This window comes from Musa acuminata, chromosome BXJ2-7 (genome assembly GCF_036884655.1).
Source record: "Musa acuminata AAA Group cultivar baxijiao chromosome BXJ2-7, Cavendish_Baxijiao_AAA, whole genome shotgun sequence".
Lineage (NCBI taxonomy): Eukaryota > Viridiplantae > Streptophyta > Magnoliopsida > Zingiberales > Musaceae > Musa > Musa acuminata.
In genome coordinates, this window is record NC_088344.1 from 4,249,996 (window position 1) to 4,268,249 (window position 18,254).

Genomic DNA, 18,254 nt, shown 5'->3' on the forward strand with positions numbered 1-18,254 from the left:
TAAAAGAAAACAGTTTAATGTTTTGTGCTGTACCCATCCATGTCCTCGTTGTGGCCTTGTAATGAATGAACAACGGTCGGTCTCAGTAGTAGCATACAGAAAACAAAAAAAGCAAAATCACATTCCTCTCATAAAATTTGTATTATTATACTATTAACTATAAATTTAGTCATAGTTGATTGGCGAAATCTGCGGAGGTCTCGCGGGTCTGCCTTCACAGATAAAAACACCGTCCTCTCGTCCTCCGCTCCTCCATTCGTTTCCACCCCATCCTCCCGTTGCGACGCCACCATCACCCCTCCGACAGCTGTTTCCATCTCCTCCCTCCCGTTTCACTCCTTTCCGCTTCTTTTTATCCCCACCTCCCCCCTCTCTCCCTCTCTTCAAGAGAGGAGAGAGGGGTGGACCGCCGTCGTCGCTGATTTCATGGGCTCGGCCAACCATTCGCCGGGTTCAGACGATGCAGCGATGGCCACGGCGGACGAGATGTTCTCCAAGCGCGGCTGCTGCTGCTTCTTTGTGCCCTGGCCTAACAAGGCCTGGGAGAGGATAATGCCCCCGGCGTCGGAGCGGACCGACGGGGTCTGCCCCGCGGCGAGCCGGCGGTGGTGGTGCAGAGGATGGAAGGCTATCCTCAAGGTGCGGGAGTGGTCCGAGTTCGTGGCCGGCCCCCGGTGGAAGACCTTCATCCGCCGGTTCCGCCGCCGGCCCCGGAACGGCGGCGGAGGCAAGCCCGGCGGCAGGTTCGGGTACGACCCCATGAGCTACGCCCGCAACTTCGACGAGGGGCAGGGCAGCGACTCGGACGGCGACACTGTCCGGCGGGGTTTCTCCGCCAGGTACGCCACCCCGCCCGCGTTGGCCAAGTCGTCGATGGACTTGGGGGGCCTCAACGACGCGCCGCTCCTCGTCGGCTACGCCCACTGAGGAGGAGGAGGACGCCGATTTTGAGGTCGGAGGAAGGAGAGGAGTTTGTTTCTTGGTCGGCTGATTATTCGTTTTCGAATGCGATTTCTGTTCGTTATTTGTGTTTCGGTATTATTTATTACGTGATGATTGGAGGGGAGAAAAATAAAAGCAGCGATAGGTTTAATGGGTGTGATTTTTTTTGCTTTTCCCAAGGAACAAAGGGTCTTGTAGTTTCAATTAAAACACCACTCCTCACTACTTATTCCATGAATTTTCTTTTATTCGAGGGTCGAAATGTCTTCCCTCCTTCATGTTCTTTATTCTTTTCATGGTTTTCTAAAATAGCTCGTTTGGTTTTACATTTTTAGGAAAGATTGGACAGTTCAAATGGAGAGGAGAGGAGAGTTCAAAGTTTTGTTTAATCATAATACTTTATATGGATCGTATGAGTGTTGGGTAAATGAGAAGGTTTAATTAGATATATAGAGTTAGCAAGAAAGATAGAACAAAAATTATTTATAAAATTATTAGGTGGAGCTATAATAGGTGTTAACATGTGATAGGGAGACTATGTGGGTAACTACGTAGATGATGTAGTTAGAAGAAGAGAAATAATTACAACAATATAAAGAGCGATAAGAAAACATTTAAAGAGATTTTATTAAAAATTATAAATAAAAAATTAAATATTCTTAACTTAAGTTAACGATATAAATTTTTATTATGGTTTATGTTTTATTTGTTTTTTTTTTTTTTTTGCATAGGCATGTGGTTTATCACTAATCATCCTCCTCCTTTGAACGTTGGCTCTCGTGAAGAGTTAAAAACTAATAACGAATATATATATCACTGATCATATTTCATCAAGTGAGTTAACAGAGGAGAGTAGACCCCAACCAGCAATATATTTATCACTAATCATCCTCCTCCTTCGAACGTTGGCTCTTGTGAAGAGTCTTTTATTGGCCGAAGATGGGATTGATGTGGAGGAAGATATTTAGACATGCCTTGTCAACAAAATAAGGTAGGGCAACAAAAGTCAGAGGGACTTTTGGAACCGTTGCTAATACTATAAAAGGCCATAAGAGATCATTTCCTTAGACTTCGTATCAAACTTGTTGGCGGTAGGTGGACTTAAATCGATACTCGTGGTGGTCGATTGGTTTTCAAAGTATACAAACATTTATTGTTGCACCTCTATACTGCTCAGTAAAGAAGGCGGTCAAGTTGATGATGAAGAATGTGGTAATGTATTAGGGAGTTCCACACAAAATCATCAGCAATCAAGATGTGCGACTCTTAAGATGATTCTGGATCGAGCTATTCAAATTGTTGGGATCCAAGTTATGCTTCTCCATAAGCCTCCACCCTTAAATAGATGACCAAACTGAAAGAATAAGTTTGCTCCTTGAGCAATATCTTCAGCACTACATGAGTGCCAACCAATAAGATTAACTGAATTTGTTGGACATAGTCCAATTCTTCTATAACTTACAGCGGAGCTCCACATCCAACAAGAGCCCCTTTGAGATCATTACTAGATAGCAGTTGTCAACTCCTTACACCTTAACGATCGATTATACTAGAAGTAGCTCATCAATGTAACACTTTACAAAAGAATGACATCGAAACATAGATATTCCCGAGTATACTTGGAGAAGGTGACCAAAAAGATAAAGAAGTAGGTAGATCTTGAAAGGCAACCATACGAGTTTAAAGTCAACGACTTGGTGCTGGTGAAACTCCCACCAATATTATTGCAGTTCTTTAGCCATAGAGTGCACAAGAGACTAGTGTGTAAGTATGAAGGGCCCTTCCCAATTATCAATAGGGTAAGCAATATCTCCTACAAATTGCAATTGTTAGTGTGCATTAAAATTCACAATGTCTTCCACATAAGCAACTTGAAAGCCTATCACTTAGATCCACAAGATGCTTCCTGAAATGTTTCAACTTGGCTACCCCACTAATGCCTCCTACGAAAAACAAGTCAAAGTCATTTTAGTGGATTGCAAGATAAAGCTACCCAAAGGAGCAGAGCAGATCGAATACTTGGTGAAGTGCCGAAAGCTTAATTATAGGATCGTTTGTAACTTAATTTGGTGAAGTTGGGAGTCTAAAGACACCTTGTGACACGAAAAAGCAATCCTTAAAGCCTACCAACAAGCCTCAACAAGGGTGTCAACAGTTTAATTAGGAGATCGTTTATAACTTTTGTTTGCTTGTACATATGTTTGGCAGTGTGTTTTGCCTTGTTTATGTATGTTTTTGCTTGAAAAATGTGAGCAAGAACAATTTACAGAGCTATAGAGCAATCGCTCATCAAAATGGGCAAAACTATCCCAGAATGGCTCAATTTTTACATATCATGGCCTGTTTTTTGCAGGTTGTGGTGTTGTCATCAGCCATTTTAGTTCCCTAGCACAACTCGACACAAGGCTAGATGGGAGTTTGGGATAGTGTTGAGCATCGATTGGATTCAGAAGTTTGTACCCTAGAACCAATGTGCTCAACACCATGTGAGCAATCATTTGTGGTCTTGCAACTATTCATTCTAAAGTTATTGTTTTCGCTTTCCTCTCTTTTTTCTCTTGCACACCAAATGCTTGCTAAATTACTTATAAGGCTGCCCTCTTTGCGAGACATTGAGACTTGTCCACCACTCATTTTCTGAAATAATTAATTTGCTCTTTTACAGGTCCTTCGGGACCTGAGAAAGATTACAACTAAGCTAACCCTTTGTAGAAGGATAACGCAAGGGTGCTTCATGACTTAGGCAATTCCAACTAAGTTCGTGACAGTCCGTTGAACTCCTAAGCCACTTCCTCGGCCACATCAAACTCTTTGCGGGAAGCAGCCCAGAATCAAGTTGGGCTGATTCGAACATCATCGATATCCACCACATCATAGACCAAGCCTTCTTTTTCCGAACTCTTTTGTGGCGAATGAATGCAGTGAACACAGGCTATGCAATGGCAACTAATAAGAATTGGATGAAAGCCTAAAACCAAGGAAGTTGCAGCCTGTTGTATGCATACAGACAATGGAAATGAGGATGTGAGCACACAAATTATAAGATCGAGGGAGTATGTGCAATTGGTAATCATGATGTTTCTACCATTAAAACCATACAGAAAAGATCCAGGGGAAGGTTGACAGGAAATGATACGAGTGGTACAAAACTGCAATTGACAGATCCTACTGGGTTCTGTCCTTTCAAACACAATTATCAAAACAAAAGAGAAGAAGTTCAAACTAATACAGAATGCATTTATAGAAATTAGATCTTCTTGGGCTACAAGAGGTCACAGAATTATGACAGATAGCTGGAAGGATGTGCAGATAAACATGATAAATGACTTCCTGGTATCTGGCTCAAGAGGAACATTCTTTTTCTTTGAGTTGATACTTCTGATGAAGTAAAAGAAATGCTAACAAGACCTTTTAAGATATTGGGCAAAGTTATAGAGGCAGCAGGTGGGGGAAGGTGGCACAGATACCAAACTGATTTTGTTTTCAACATTTTCAGATCTTTTTGGTAGATGAACTGGAATTTGCTGTTCCCAAGTCAAGAATAATCTTCTGCTGGGCTTATGTGATAATCACAGAAAACACTACATGCTATAAGGCTCCTGGGAAACTGCTAGAGGAAATGAGAACAAGTTTATTCTGGACACTTTGTGCTGCTTATTCCCCTGTTAAAATTCTGGAGGATTTTACAAATTTAGAAGCGGGTCAGAGAGTGCCTTGAGAAAGGAAAGAAGATAACTAGGCACATACCAACCAAATCTGGTTGTTAAATCTTGTGGAAAAGAATTTACAGCTGCCAATGGACTTCTTAAACTATTTTTCAGAAGGTTTATGACTAATTTTCTACTTTGTTATGATGCTAGATCATCAGTCTGCTTCCAAAAAAAATATTCCACTTTAGTAAGTGTATTTCATCCTGATTGGGCAGATCAGATGGGGGAAATGGAGTTCAACATTTTGGAAGAAGCAGATCTGTAAAGAAGCCTGCGAACCACCCTTCACAATAGTTGAGCAATGATATGTTGTCCATACCATCACTCTATAATGACACCTACCGAGCTAAGCTTGCTGTTGAACCTGTCTGTGCTGGTGATGAGCAGAAGTATGGGCCATTTTGCAGTGTTTATGGATGATTATTCACATGAATTACTTTCTGAATCCATCATACTGCTACTGTCCACTTATGATGCTTGTGCTATACTTGTTTTGTTTACATTTGGTACATTCCAGAGGTCCTTCATGGCTTGAATGAATGCGTAACCTGACTGGAACTAGATAATGGAAAGTGATTTATTTCTGCTGCACAGGTAATTGATTTGTGGATATTGGTCAACCAGCCTTGCAAGATGATGAGGTAACTCATGGTTCTTTCTTTCTTGCTATTTCTTCTGTTGTCACCATTATCCACCATTTGAATTTGTTGCTTAATTCTAGATAAAGATACTCTCTATAACGATATGGAGCAAGCAGTGGCACAAGCGAGATCAACAAGTTTGAGATCTTCAATGGAGAGTCAAAGAAGGTCTACACAGATGTTGCATTACCTGAAATGTGCTGCAACCGATGAAGATGACACTGGTTTTTATTTTCTTCATGTTAATTTGGAAATGAGATTTTGATGAACTCTAATTGGCCATTACTGACTGAATCTTACTGCTATGGATTATTGTTTAGTGAGAGTAATAATGTAGATCATCTGCTAACCATTAGCTCGATGTAATTCTATCAGATTAGAACTTTTTAGAAGAAATACTCAGTTTTCTTTTCCTCCATGTCAGTCTTGCTCCTGATGTCTGTGTTTTGGATGGTTAATACAAGGTTGCTCCAGGGAAATAGAAGGTTAAACACTTAAAATACACTCTGAAGTTTCTGATACCAGAAAACTGGAGGGTAGGATTTTGAATGATGAGGGCTTCTAAAAGGTAGTGCTCTGCTGCTTAGCTACACATATCACTAATTTCTGAGACTTAAATCAGATTTTTGTACCAAGAAAAAAAAGGAAAAAAATTAAAGAAATGAGCTGGTAAAGAGCTGCAGGTTGTCCATAAATTAGATGCTTTCAGGTTTCATACCACTTCTGGTCCCAGTTGTCCACACTTTTATAACCAAGTACATCCATTTAAAAAAAGGGGAAAAAATCAAGCTAAAGAACTGTCCTATTCAAGTCCATAGGGTATGTTTTAATCTGAACTGTAGAAGAAACTTTGATCTCCAGAGTCTTTACCTCTGGAACTGACCATAGGATAATCATGTGTCACGGATTCTATAGCATGATGCTGAAATTTTGGCACTTCACAATCTTGTGACATGAGAACTGTGGCAAGGTCTTGTAGCAGTGCTCTTTCTCCCATCTCCTTGTTTTCTTCTCTCAATGTCATAATCCTTTCATGGCCTCTTATTAGCTTTACTCTTTCTTACTTGTAGACTGAAGGTGATGTATTGTCAGTGCATTTCTTCTCTCAGGATACTTCAATAACATCATATACTTGGAGGATAGAAGCTGCTGCAACAAGTCAGCTTTATGCACTCATCAACAGAAATGCACATGCACCTCTTTTTCAGCCAAATGGGCTCACTCTATATAGTAGCAGCTTGGTTGGCCTCTTGCTCTGTCTCTATTGTCAATAATCTAATGGTCCCCATGGTTGTTGCTCAGCTATATTTTACTGCACTTAACAATTTCATGTCCTTTGCTGCTGCAGTTGCAATGAAGCTCATAATTTAGCACCTCCTCCTGGCTGACAAACTTTGAACAACCTATCCTGTACTTTCATGGATGCTGGAAAATATTGTGTAAGCAAACTGAAAGTTTGGTGGCTGAATGAATCACAAAGAAGTAGGTACATGTCTTGATGACCTTCTGCTGCTCTGTCCTTAGCCTGAAGTGATGTTGCTAATAACAGCCCCTTTTTTTTTATCTCAGTGTGCAATGAACTGCATCCTGAAATCATATCCTTTTTCTGCCGCTGACAGTTTCTTGCTGCAGGGTCTGTGGTTGGTTGTAACCATTAATGATTCCAGTATAATCTGTAGCTGGTGTCCTCTGTAATAACTATTCAAGCTCAGTTTGATCCACAACCATAAAGAGTGCCACCTAATGCTCAACAGCCAGCAACTGTGAAATGAACTCTATCTGCTTCCAGTAATCATTTTCAGAATCTCTCTGCCCATAAATTGTGAAATGGATGGACAAAGCAAAGAAAGCCTGAAACTGTGAACAGAGACCAAGTCAAACAAACTATGGTAAGCCAACTTCACTAATGCATATATTTTTGTATACAAGTTGCATTTGCATAATTCGACATCATAATTTGTAAAAATTATGTTTCAAGATTAGATTAAAAGGGTAAAAAAATATGAATACATTTTGGATGACTAATTTTCACTAGTTAGATGAAGAATGCGCATATCGCGTTGTGATATCAATAGCTTATTGTTTCTTAAAGAACTATCTGGTTTCCAAGTTTAAATTGGACTGCTAGAAGGTCTGAGTAGAAAATAAATTTGTAATTGTAAAATTGCAGTGATCAGAAAACAAAGAAATGGTTTTTTTTTTTCCTATGATTTTGGTAATAGATAGTATAATCATCAGATCTCATTACTTGTGTGCCATTACAGCATGAGATAACACCACTTACATCAACATCAAGATCTTCCTCCATATAAACTACATAATCTGGGCCAGCAAGTCAACAATGGCTTACTTGTCACGCACCATATACTAATATGGGAAGTTTAAAGATTGGAAGCAATCCTTTTCTCTTCTTCTCTAAAGATGCTCACATCATCTATTTTGGCTCTTTTATCTCCAAGCTGGAGAACAAGATCATGGGAATCCATCATGCTGGGCCATCACTGTCTTCATTGCTTTGGACGGCAAAATATTGTGTTGTTATGCCTGTTTGGAATCCACTATGTGATAAAGCCATGTTTAGAGAGGGCATGATTTGTGGCACCCAGAAGACTTTGGTATTGCTTACTTTTAGATGTTGCAATTGGTACATCCAAGGGACAAAAAGACCCACACCATCTTAATCCATAACATACTGGTGGTTGACCATTATTCTTCACTGAAATATATTATCCATGATGGCATAGAGTAAAGATGTTCCAATTGTGAACATATCTTTACTACAGAATGATTGCATTCCAAAGTTGAGATATGATTTTTCTTTTCTTCTTTCTCAGGGCCCTGAAAGGTAAAGGTGGAACAATTAAATAAGCATGACACTGTGCTGCCCCAGGAACTGCTGCACCAGAGCAAGCTCATTGAAACTTCTTGAGAGGGATAAAACCACACACATCATGCTCTAATCCTCTATTGTTGTGTTTGCTTAAATACTTGCACAGTATGACAACTTTAGCTCATGTAGGTGCAAACTGCTCTTTTGTTATTCTACATTGCAGTCTCTTGAATTCCATGCATGCAAATACATCTCTTCAGGTACATCTTCCTAAGAAAGAAACCCCATCCTCTCTGGCTGACCTAAGAATGATGTGTGTTGACATGATGTATCTCTGTTAGCTAGGTCCTTCTGTAGGTAAACTGTAGTGGTAGCCATACCTCTCTCTCTCTCTCTCTCTCTCTCTCTCTCTATAATTGAGGAAGGAAACAGAGTTTGTTGACTCATGAGACTTGCAGTTGTCCCAACAAATCATTCAAAAGATGGATTACTAAGCATACATTTAAGGATTCATCTTCCATATGATTTGGTCTCTCATGATTCATGTCCAGCACCACCACTCAGAGATTTCTGCATGGATGTTCATGATTTTTTTTTTACTTGTTATTGAAATCAAGCATCTGAATCAAATTCCTTGAACTTAGTTGGAGAATTCTAAATGCTCTTTGTCATCAACACTGCATACAAATTGTTCCATAGCAATCCTGCATGAAAGCCACACTCAACCTACTTGACCTGTTCATCAGCTCTACATTTCAAGTTCATATGCAAGATTAGGTGAGACTAATGGCTCATTCTGCTGCTAATCAACTCCCATCTGCCCCACCCCAGCTGAATAAAATACCCATCCGACCAACCAACATCAACACCTTCTCCATCCCCCACTCTTCTTCTCCTTTGGGGATTAATTAGCCAGTTCATGACCACTCTTGGCACTTCAAACAATTCATTCCATCAAACAGATGGCGAGCGTGGAACATATGGGTTGGGTACAAAGAACTCAAAAGGAGTAGCTGACATTTCAAGATACATTGCTGTCATATGCTGGTACTACTTCTCAATCCTTCACCATCCTCCTCTCCTCTCCTCTCCCTTTGTTAGCTCCACCCTTCAATTCCCCCAGAAACACACAAAAATAACATATAATATGAAAACGAATCCAAATCAAAAGTCAAATGCTAGCATTAAAACCTTGGCAATTATAATTAGATACTCGAAGGATCCAATTTAAATCATAATCAAATCCCTTATTAAATCAGACACTAATTTCTTCTTAATTAAATTATAACGAGATATTGATGGGAAATTATAATGGTAGAGCGTGATATCGAGTGGGGATTACGCAAGAGATCTTCGAATTAAATGAAAATGATCCATCTATTTTGAATTTTTCTGATTTTTTTTTTCTTGAGATGTGTGTTGTGCAATTATTAATAACATGCATGCATGCCATGCCCTCTCTCATAACAATCAGTGTGGGAAATTAATTGCGTGCTCTTTCAGGCTATCTTATTTGAGTTTTTCTTTTTTTTTTTTAATATTTAGTTCGATAATTTTACCACAAATTGATAGGGATGAAAATAAGTAGGAAAATTAAGGTGGAGCCATCTAATATTGTTTTGATTTATCAATAATGACAACGAATTAAAATTAAAATTTGCCATCTCTCTTATATTGAAGAATTAGGGTTTAAATCCCATTTATGCATTATATATATATATATAGCATTTTCCATGCTATTTATTTTTCTCAAGGCTTCCAATGACTCAATAAAAAAAAGAACATGATATTAAAAAAATAACAGAAAAAAAGGAAAATGCAATAATTTTCTAAATTGATTAATTTTAAAAGTTCGAAAAATAATTTTTAATCTTGTTTATGTTTAAAGCTACTATAAAAAACATAATATTAGAAAACATTAAGATGATGATTTTACTCTTTAATATATCATGCAACACTACTAAATGAGGGAGGAGAAAGAGAAAGAGAAGGTGAAGGTCACGTGACACCCAATGATGGGGCGAATATAACGATATAAAATGATAGAAGAAAGGATATTTATATAATTATAAAAATTAAAGGTACTATCAATATATATATATATATAGAGAGAGAGAGAGAGGGGTATATATGGAAAAACAAAAATAGAATCTTTTTCAGAAAAATCGTCTGTATATGAATTCCAAAAAAAAAAAAAAAAAGGATGACAATTCCATGTCACCTCTTCTGCCAACTCTTTTACTGCAACCAGAAGCATCGCCTCCTCCTCCTCTTCCTCCTCCCCAGTCTCCTCTCCACCTCTTCCTCCTCCTCCACTTCCATTTGCTACCTACCGTTGACAACTCCATCTCTCCCTCTCCCCCTCCCACCTCCTTCCTCCTCCTCCTCCTCCTCCTCCTCCTCTCTCTCTCTCGCTCATGTGTACCATTCCCCTTTCCTACTACAAATCCAAGGCGCTACCTTTGTTCCTGTGCAGCTTCTCCTAGAGCTAGATTCAGGGCTAGGGTTTCAGAGGAGGAGCTTCTGTAGCCTTCCAAAACTCTATTCCGGCTTAGATCTGAGGCACCGCTTCTTTCCGACAGCTCTGTGAATCGTTTCTTGAAGCCTCTCTGTCTCCCGGATCTGATTCCCTGAGGCAAATGGTGCCGTAGCTTTCGACATCTCTGGTGGCGCAGCTTCGCTCCGTCGGCTCGCTTCTTGGCTGAACCTTGCGGAACGGGGGACGGAAGGGCCGAAAGATTGGATCTTGGTGGAGATCTGGAGATACAAGGTATGTATGAGAGTCGATGGACCCAGATTTGTCGTGCCCTGGCTTGATTTCGTGGAAAAAAAATTATTGCATGTGGCGTATGGGATAAAACCATGTTCTTTTCTTCTTCTGGGTGTTAATTTGTTATTGTGGTGCGAGAAATCTAGATTTGGAGTGCCTGTTTGGTGTTTCTGTTTCCTTACTGATGATGCTCTTGGAAGCAGTTAGTAGTTCTTTATTGAGTTGAACTTGCTGGTAAACTTGATGCAGGAGTTGGTTAAGGTGGAGTGGTTTCTCCATCTGTGATTTTATAAGACTCTACAAGACTGAAAAATGGGAGAATGTTAATATGTACATTGAATTAAGTAGGGAATATTTCTTCTGACTTTTCTTAATTCTGAATTTAACAGTATGGAATACTTGCAGATTCTGGTAGGTCCATTTTGACCAAGTTAAAATGTTCTGGAAGTTGATTGTGCACTCAATTGTTGTGTACTTCTTTTTAGTATAGGATAAAAGAATAAGAGCTCACATTTTAAGAGTGATCTGTTATTTCAGCTGGGAGTTATGTGTATGTGTGTCTGTGTGTGTTTTGTGCTTGCTAATTTTTGTTTCCTTCTTTATATGCTTGTCTCCACTTTTGTGTCTTTGCTTGTCACCCTCTCTTATAAGAGGGTCGGTACGATTATGGATATCTTCTGAGCATTTGCCATGCTATGACTGTAATGCTTGCCTTAAAAGTTCGTATCTCGTGGAAATAAATGATAGTCTTCTCATCCCTATTTTAGGCCCTGTTGTGATAGGTAGCCTATGTTTTGTTTTTTCTTGAGTTCCTGAATATTTTCTACTGAATAGATAGCTTAAGCGTGTGATTTTTTTTTTTTAGTATTCATATGTTCTCCTTCAGTTTGTGCAACTTGAATCCATGAGAACTGTCATGGTTTGTACTGGGTTTATAGGATACTACACAGACCATGTTGGAAGTCTCCTAGTTATGATGCTGTAGGATGCTTCTGTGATTACTTTCATGATATAGTTCCTTCTTTCTTATTACTATTCAATTGGAATTCGTGTATCATAAATTTTTTATGGTTTGGATGAAATATTTTCAGTGGTTATAAACAGTTGTACTTCTATAGCTGCCTTGAAAGGACATTTGCATAAGTATAAACCCCGCATTTTTTATCATTTATTTCAAATAATTATCTGAAGTGGTTGGAGTTTTACGCTTCATATTGGATTTTTTTCTCTTGCAGGAGCTTTGCTATCAGAAATATGTCATCTCTGAAGGAACATTTATATGATAAAACATTTCTTTTTGGCCTCAAGTTGTGGGTTGTAATTGGGATAATTGTTGGGGTCTCCATATTGGGTGTTCTTTCCATTCTAGTTATATGCCTTAATGCTAGGAGTCAAAGAAGGTCAAGGAGGGCTTCCAACAATCTTCCAGTTAGCCAAATACCACCGGTCTCAAAGGAAATTAAAGAAGTTAGGGTTGAACAAGTCTCAGCTAATGATTTTGTTGCACGTGATGGTATTCTGCTTACAGTTCATGATAAATCCAATGAAAAAGAAACGGACAAGGTTATGGTCCATTTGGGCTTGGGCAAATCAAGGCATGCTGATGAGAACAGTCATTCAGGCTCATTTCATTATATAGATAAAGATGGTAGTTGCCATTCTGGTGATGAAGGAAGTTCAGGGACAGTTGCTGTACATAGACAATCTTCTTACCGTATAACTGCTCCGTCACCTTTGACAGGCCTCCCAGAGTTTTCTTACCTTGGCTGGGGTCACTGGTTTACCTTGAGGGACTTGGAAATTGCAACCAATCGTTTTTCAAAAGATAATGTACTTGGGGAGGGTGGTTATGGTGTTGTTTATCGAGGACAACTCATCAATGGTACTCCAGTAGCAGTTAAAAAGCTTCTTAATAATCTGTACGCCTTCTTTGCATAATATTCTTTAAATTTGTAACATGTTTTTTTCATTTTTGATATTATGTTACCGCTTGAAATTTACCTCTTGGGTGTTTGATGACAGAGGACAAGCAGAGAAAGAATTCAGAGTTGAAGTTGAGGCCATTGGTCATGTCCGCCACAAGAATCTAGTACGCCTTCTTGGATACTGTGTGGAGGGTACTCAGAGGTACATTTCTGTTAAAACCCTTTATTCTATGGTCTCTACTGTGTTCTACGTGCTGGATGTTACATATGTGGTTCACTTCTGTCGGTTCCAAGTACAAGCCGCCACTTTTCATATTAAATGTCAATATTTTGTAACTAAATTACCCAATTTTAGACAATGCTAGAGTCTGGAATTGGATGTTAAAACTTGCTAAAACTTTTCAAGAATGATCATCCTAACTTGTCGTTTTGGTTGTATTTCTCAACAACTCAGGATGCTAGTTTATGAGTATGTGAATAATGGAAATCTAGAACAATGGCTTCATGGAGCTATGCGTCAGCGGGGTTCTCTTACTTGGGAGGCTCGCATAAAGATTCTTTTGGGCACTGCTAAGGCGTGAGTTCTTTTCTTTCTTTTTTCCTTTTATTGCTACTGTGTTATTGCTACCGTGTTCTTTCACTTTTAAGTAATATTTCATAGTTCTAGTAAGGATGACTCATGGCCTTGTTTTTTTTTATTTCTTTTCTTTCCGGGAATGAGTTTAATACGCCGGATAACTTTAGAGTCCTAAATCTACTTCCTTATTGCATCATATTGGGCTTGACTTTTATTTAAGCTTTGTTTTTAGTTTTTGAGCATTAGAACCTTCTGGTTGTCTTAACTATGTTTTTTGGCATAATATGAAATGCCATTTCTTGCATTTCTAATCTAGTCAGAGTTTACATGTTTGTGACAGTCTTGCTTATTTACACGAGGCCATTGAACCAAAAGTGGTGCACCGAGATATCAAATCCAGTAATATATTGATTGATGATGAATTCAATGCTAAAATATCTGATTTTGGTTTGGCCAAGCTTCTAGGAGCTGGTAAAAGTCATATCACTACTCGGGTTATGGGAACCTTTGGGTAAGTATTCTTCACCGTTAAAGCCACCAAATTATTCATTTTCATGGCTTAGCCTTATGGATTCTCCTATTTGCAGTTATGTGGCGCCAGAATATGCAAACACCGGACTGCTAAATGAAAAGAGTGATGTATACAGTTTCGGTGTTGTTCTTCTAGAAGCAATTACAGGGAGAGATCCTGTAGATTATGGGCGCCCCGCAAATGAGGTATTTATGGGCGACTGGTCATTTCAATCATGTTTAGTCATTACGAACAAGTTAAGATGGGTTAACTCCACGTGTTCTGCAGACTGCTGATAGTTTACTCATTGATCATTTCAGTTATCTGCATTCTTTGGGCTCTATCAATCTGATTTGCCTACCTAATTGCTTCAATTTTAATGTCTGGATGTGACAGCTATTTCACTTAATCAGTAATAGTCATTGAATTCTTTTTGTATTTATCAAACTTTCCTTTGTCACTTCTATTTAAAATCAGTTGTGCTAGACGTGTTTTTATAATTTTTTTTCGCAAAAATTGTTCATCTTTTCTACACTTGCTGGTCTTGTTTAAATTTGACTGATATTATGTCTAATTTTTTGACTATTTTCTAAGAAGATGAATGGATAGGTTGAACTATCATTAGACCCTATTGAACAAGGGATACGTGAATTGATTTTTAGCCTTCTGTAATATGACCAAGTTCTTCCAGTGCACTGATTCATAATATGGAAGTTCAAGCTTTTCCTACGATATCCTCCTTTAGTTGTGCACCCAAATTTAAGACCCATAGCAAAAGTATCATGCTCATACTTTTATGCTTGCATTGGATCTCAAGGAGATTTTCTGATGGATAAGGTGTAGTGTGTGCAATTAAAGAGGTCAAGAGTTCAAATCGTGTAGCGTCATATACACATATTATGTAATGTTTGATTGGAAGAAACCACATTTAAAAAAATGTGCATTGGTAATGCAAACATTTATACATGGCATTATTTTCACTGTGCACTTTTCACTTCAAGTTATGCTTATTGTTATTGCAGGTAAATCTAGTTGACTGGCTCAAAATGATGGTTGGGAGTAGGCGTTCAGAAGAAGTAGTGGATCCAAGTATAGAGACAAGACCATCTACAAGAGCACTTAAACGTGCCCTTTTGACAGCTTTGAGGTGTGTTGATCCTGATTCGGAGAAAAGACCTAAGATGGGTCAGGTTGTCCGAATGCTGGATTCTGATGAGCCAATACCTCGTGAGGTATGATTATGTCGGCTTTATGTTTGATTTAGTTTTTACCATTTGCGAAGCAAAATCGTGGCTTTTAGTGTAATTATCTATGCAATGTGATAAAATAAGTGGAAATGTAAACCTCTTGCCACAAGGTTTGTGTGACTAAGCACATTTTCAGAAGAATGACCTTTGTATATTGTAAATATCATTTTACTGAAAGAGAATTTAACAGCACTCTTTGATTAAGGTCTGATGGTTCGAGACCCGATTGTGATTATATTTTTGGACCTCTCATTCTTAAAAGGCATTAAAGTAGTTTCAAAACGGAAAAAGCAAAACTAAGACCATGGCAGTTTTGTTGAAAGGAGACAAATGCTGTATTGTGCATTTCCATGCATCAAAGATATTACAGGACAATGCCATAGTATTCCTGTGTATAATCTACAGGTTCTCATGGTTGTTTACAACAAGTACATTTGAGTAAGGCTGCTAACACATGTTGCTTTCTGACTACATTTTAAACAGCTCAAATTAGGCATGATGTTAAAAAGATTAACATGCTACGTTTTGGTGCTTGAATCTTGTAGTGTGCCTATTACGTAGTTGGTTGGTGCTATATCCAGTGGTGGTAGTGCGGGACTCTGGTCTCCGGTAGTATACAATGATGATGTATGGTTGCATGATCAAGATGCACAATGATCTGTAGGGATGTTGGCATGAATTTTAATCGATTAGAAATGCATTTGCTTTATGTTAGTTATGAAACTTTTGTTATGACATGGAACCATTTTAGTTAAACGTACTTGGGAATCTGCAGAATCGGAGACATCGACGCAACCGTGCTGGAAGCATAGATATGGATTCCCAGAGGGAGAGTTCTGACACAGATAAAAGTGACAACCCAGACTCCAAATACAGCAGCAGAAGGAACAGATCATCTTCAACCAATTGAGGTTCTGTAATCTCGGAAAAGATTATCTCTGCCTGATTGCTTACATTCTTTTCACCAGCTGCTTCCCCAGACTGCAACAACTAATCATTTCTACCACTCTGTCAACAACGCCTCGAATTCAGATCAAGGCAGCTGTATTATCCATGTATTTTCACCTTATTTCATATTTTGTTGAAGGGAAGATTGTATTGTTGTATGTATGATGCTTCACAAGTACTTTAAACAGTATGTGTACAGGGTTTTAGCTTCTCGAGGGATGTGTGACCTTTTCCTGAAAAAGGGAAATGTTTCTTTGAATTGATTGCTTTGAAGAGAACTAATACCTCCTGTTTCATTTCAGGTTGTAGAAGTTTGTTTCTCACAGAGCAATTATCCAAAAATACTAGAAAACTGTGATTATTCTTAAGTTCAGCATTCCAGTTGCCTAAATTTACTGCATGATGATGCAAAAGAGCAATGTGATTAATGTCAATTATGATCTCCAGTATGTAATTTCGAATAGTACTGTTCAATACGGGGAATAAGTATCGGTCCGACGGTTATCGATACACGGATCGTCCGTTACCGAACAGAACATGCTATAGTGTTATGGTAAGAGAAAGAAATATTTAAAATCGTTTGATAACAGTGATACACTTCAACGATCAAATTGATTGTTGGAGTTCTTTCTCATAATATTTAAATCTCTTTTTCTCTTCTATTTCATTTCATTACATTTTTCATATTTTCTTAAACTATCTCAAATTCTTTTTTTCTTACATTTGTGATCTTCTAAATTTTATAAAATAATTATTTGTGAATTGAATCAAAACTAATTTGGAAAGATTGAGGAAGAACTTTCTAATCTTATCTTATGTTTACATAAGGACATTCGTAATGGATTGAAATACGAACCTTGCACAAGATATTCTTCAAAGTCCGAAAAAAATATGTGATACTATTCTTATCTAATTTACATTAATTTTGCTAAACTTATGCTATTACTATATTTATTTCTAACTTAAAAATCCTATCCTAATTTTTTTTTATTTTCAGGTATTTTAAAATGATTTTATACCTAAATTAGGTGTACCACTCAATACGCCCTAGTGTACCGCTCGGTACATGGTATCATACCGTACCGAGTCAATCTCGAAACATACGTATAGGTATTATATACCTTGCTTTAGACTCCATTTTATACTGCACATCAGACATACGTTGTACCTCAATGGAATCATCTTATTCTTGGTCATGAAACCATTAGGCACATCTGTGACACATTATGCAATTAAGTATTTTTCTGAAATTTCAACAGTAATATCATGGATTCACCTCATGATGTACTGCGTAGCATTCGAGGTATGTGGCTTTTGATGTCTAAAATGAAGTTGCATAAATGTTGAACATGATATATGATATTTGATTTAAACAATAACGATGTTGGGGACAACAAAAGTTCAAATGTTATTCACTTATTTGTCTCGACAACAATTTACCCATTCAAAATCTTGAAAGTTTCAGATGATTTAATCGGACCAGTAAAGTCCCGACGATGGTTTGTCTTTAGCCCTATTTGTTTAAATATGAATCCTTCCGAAGTTTGGAATTATAGTATATTATAATATAATGAAATTATGTTATAATATTTTTATTTAATATTATTAAATTTTAAAATATTATATTATAGTCCAAAAAAATTATGTAAAAAAATGAATTGATTAGTTCAAAAACGAATAGCAGAAAACTCCTAATGTCCTGTGAAAAGACGAAAGCTTTACAAATAATTCAATAAGCATTTAGCGTGAAAAAAAATGAATTAAAAGAGCAAATAAGTACTTTACGAGGTAAACAAACAACCGTAAATCCGAAAAAGAGATTGCTTACCAAATGTCGATGGAAAGTTCTCGTATGCTGTGCATGCAATTTTATCATTTTCTTTTTGGTGATGAATAATGGGTTTGATCGCATGAGTTTACCACCAACTCAGCCGATATCTTCTCAAATATATGAGATGAGATTTCAAAATCTCAATACTTGTAATAAATGAGTCGTATGGCTTTTCGTTATCCCTACTGAAAATTCCAAATCTGATGACTCCTAGGCACAGTAACTTAACCCAAGTGAATTGCTTGGCTTGACCATGGTTATAACCGATGATTCCAATCCTACGGTAAATGAAATCAAAATCCAATTTGTTCCGAGCGATTTT

The 18,254-nt window shown here is 37.9% G+C and overlaps 2 protein-coding genes across 14 annotated transcripts; both read left to right on the plus strand.

Moving 5' to 3' along the window:
- The first annotated feature begins 207 nt into the window (after positions 1–207).
- Positions 208–8,382, plus strand: LOC103990540 (uncharacterized). 13 transcript variants are annotated; one of them, XM_065116258.1, is made up of 8 exons: positions 208–952; positions 3,296–4,766; positions 4,868–5,293; positions 5,374–5,861; positions 6,403–6,534; positions 6,642–6,779; positions 6,926–7,182; positions 8,128–8,382. In XM_065116258.1, the coding sequence occupies exon 1, from the start codon at positions 427–429 to the stop codon at positions 925–927; it is 501 nt and encodes a 166-aa protein (XP_064972330.1). In that variant the 5' UTR covers positions 208–426; the 3' UTR covers positions 928–952; positions 3,296–4,766; positions 4,868–5,293; positions 5,374–5,861; positions 6,403–6,534; positions 6,642–6,779; positions 6,926–7,182; positions 8,128–8,382. The 13 variants fall into 13 exon arrangements, with proteins under 13 accessions (XP_064972330.1, XP_064972334.1, XP_064972332.1 ...); XM_065116262.1 differs by lacking the exon at positions 3,296–4,766 and having other exon boundaries at positions 5,374–5,517; positions 5,758–5,861; XM_065116260.1 differs by lacking the exon at positions 3,296–4,766 and having other exon boundaries at positions 4,868–5,041; positions 5,170–5,293.
- A 1,983-nt stretch (positions 8,383–10,365) lies between these two features.
- On the plus strand, positions 10,366–16,424 carry LOC103990539 (probable receptor-like protein kinase At5g18500). Its single transcript, XM_009409723.3, has 8 exons — positions 10,366–10,893; positions 12,129–12,812; positions 12,916–13,020; positions 13,273–13,395; positions 13,736–13,906; positions 13,983–14,112; positions 14,929–15,138; positions 15,929–16,424. The coding sequence occupies exons 2-8, from the start codon at positions 12,148–12,150 to the stop codon at positions 16,061–16,063; spliced, it is 1,539 nt and encodes a 512-aa protein (XP_009407998.2). The 5' UTR covers positions 10,366–10,893; positions 12,129–12,147; the 3' UTR covers positions 16,064–16,424.
- Positions 16,425–18,254: the final 1,830 nt, after the last annotated feature.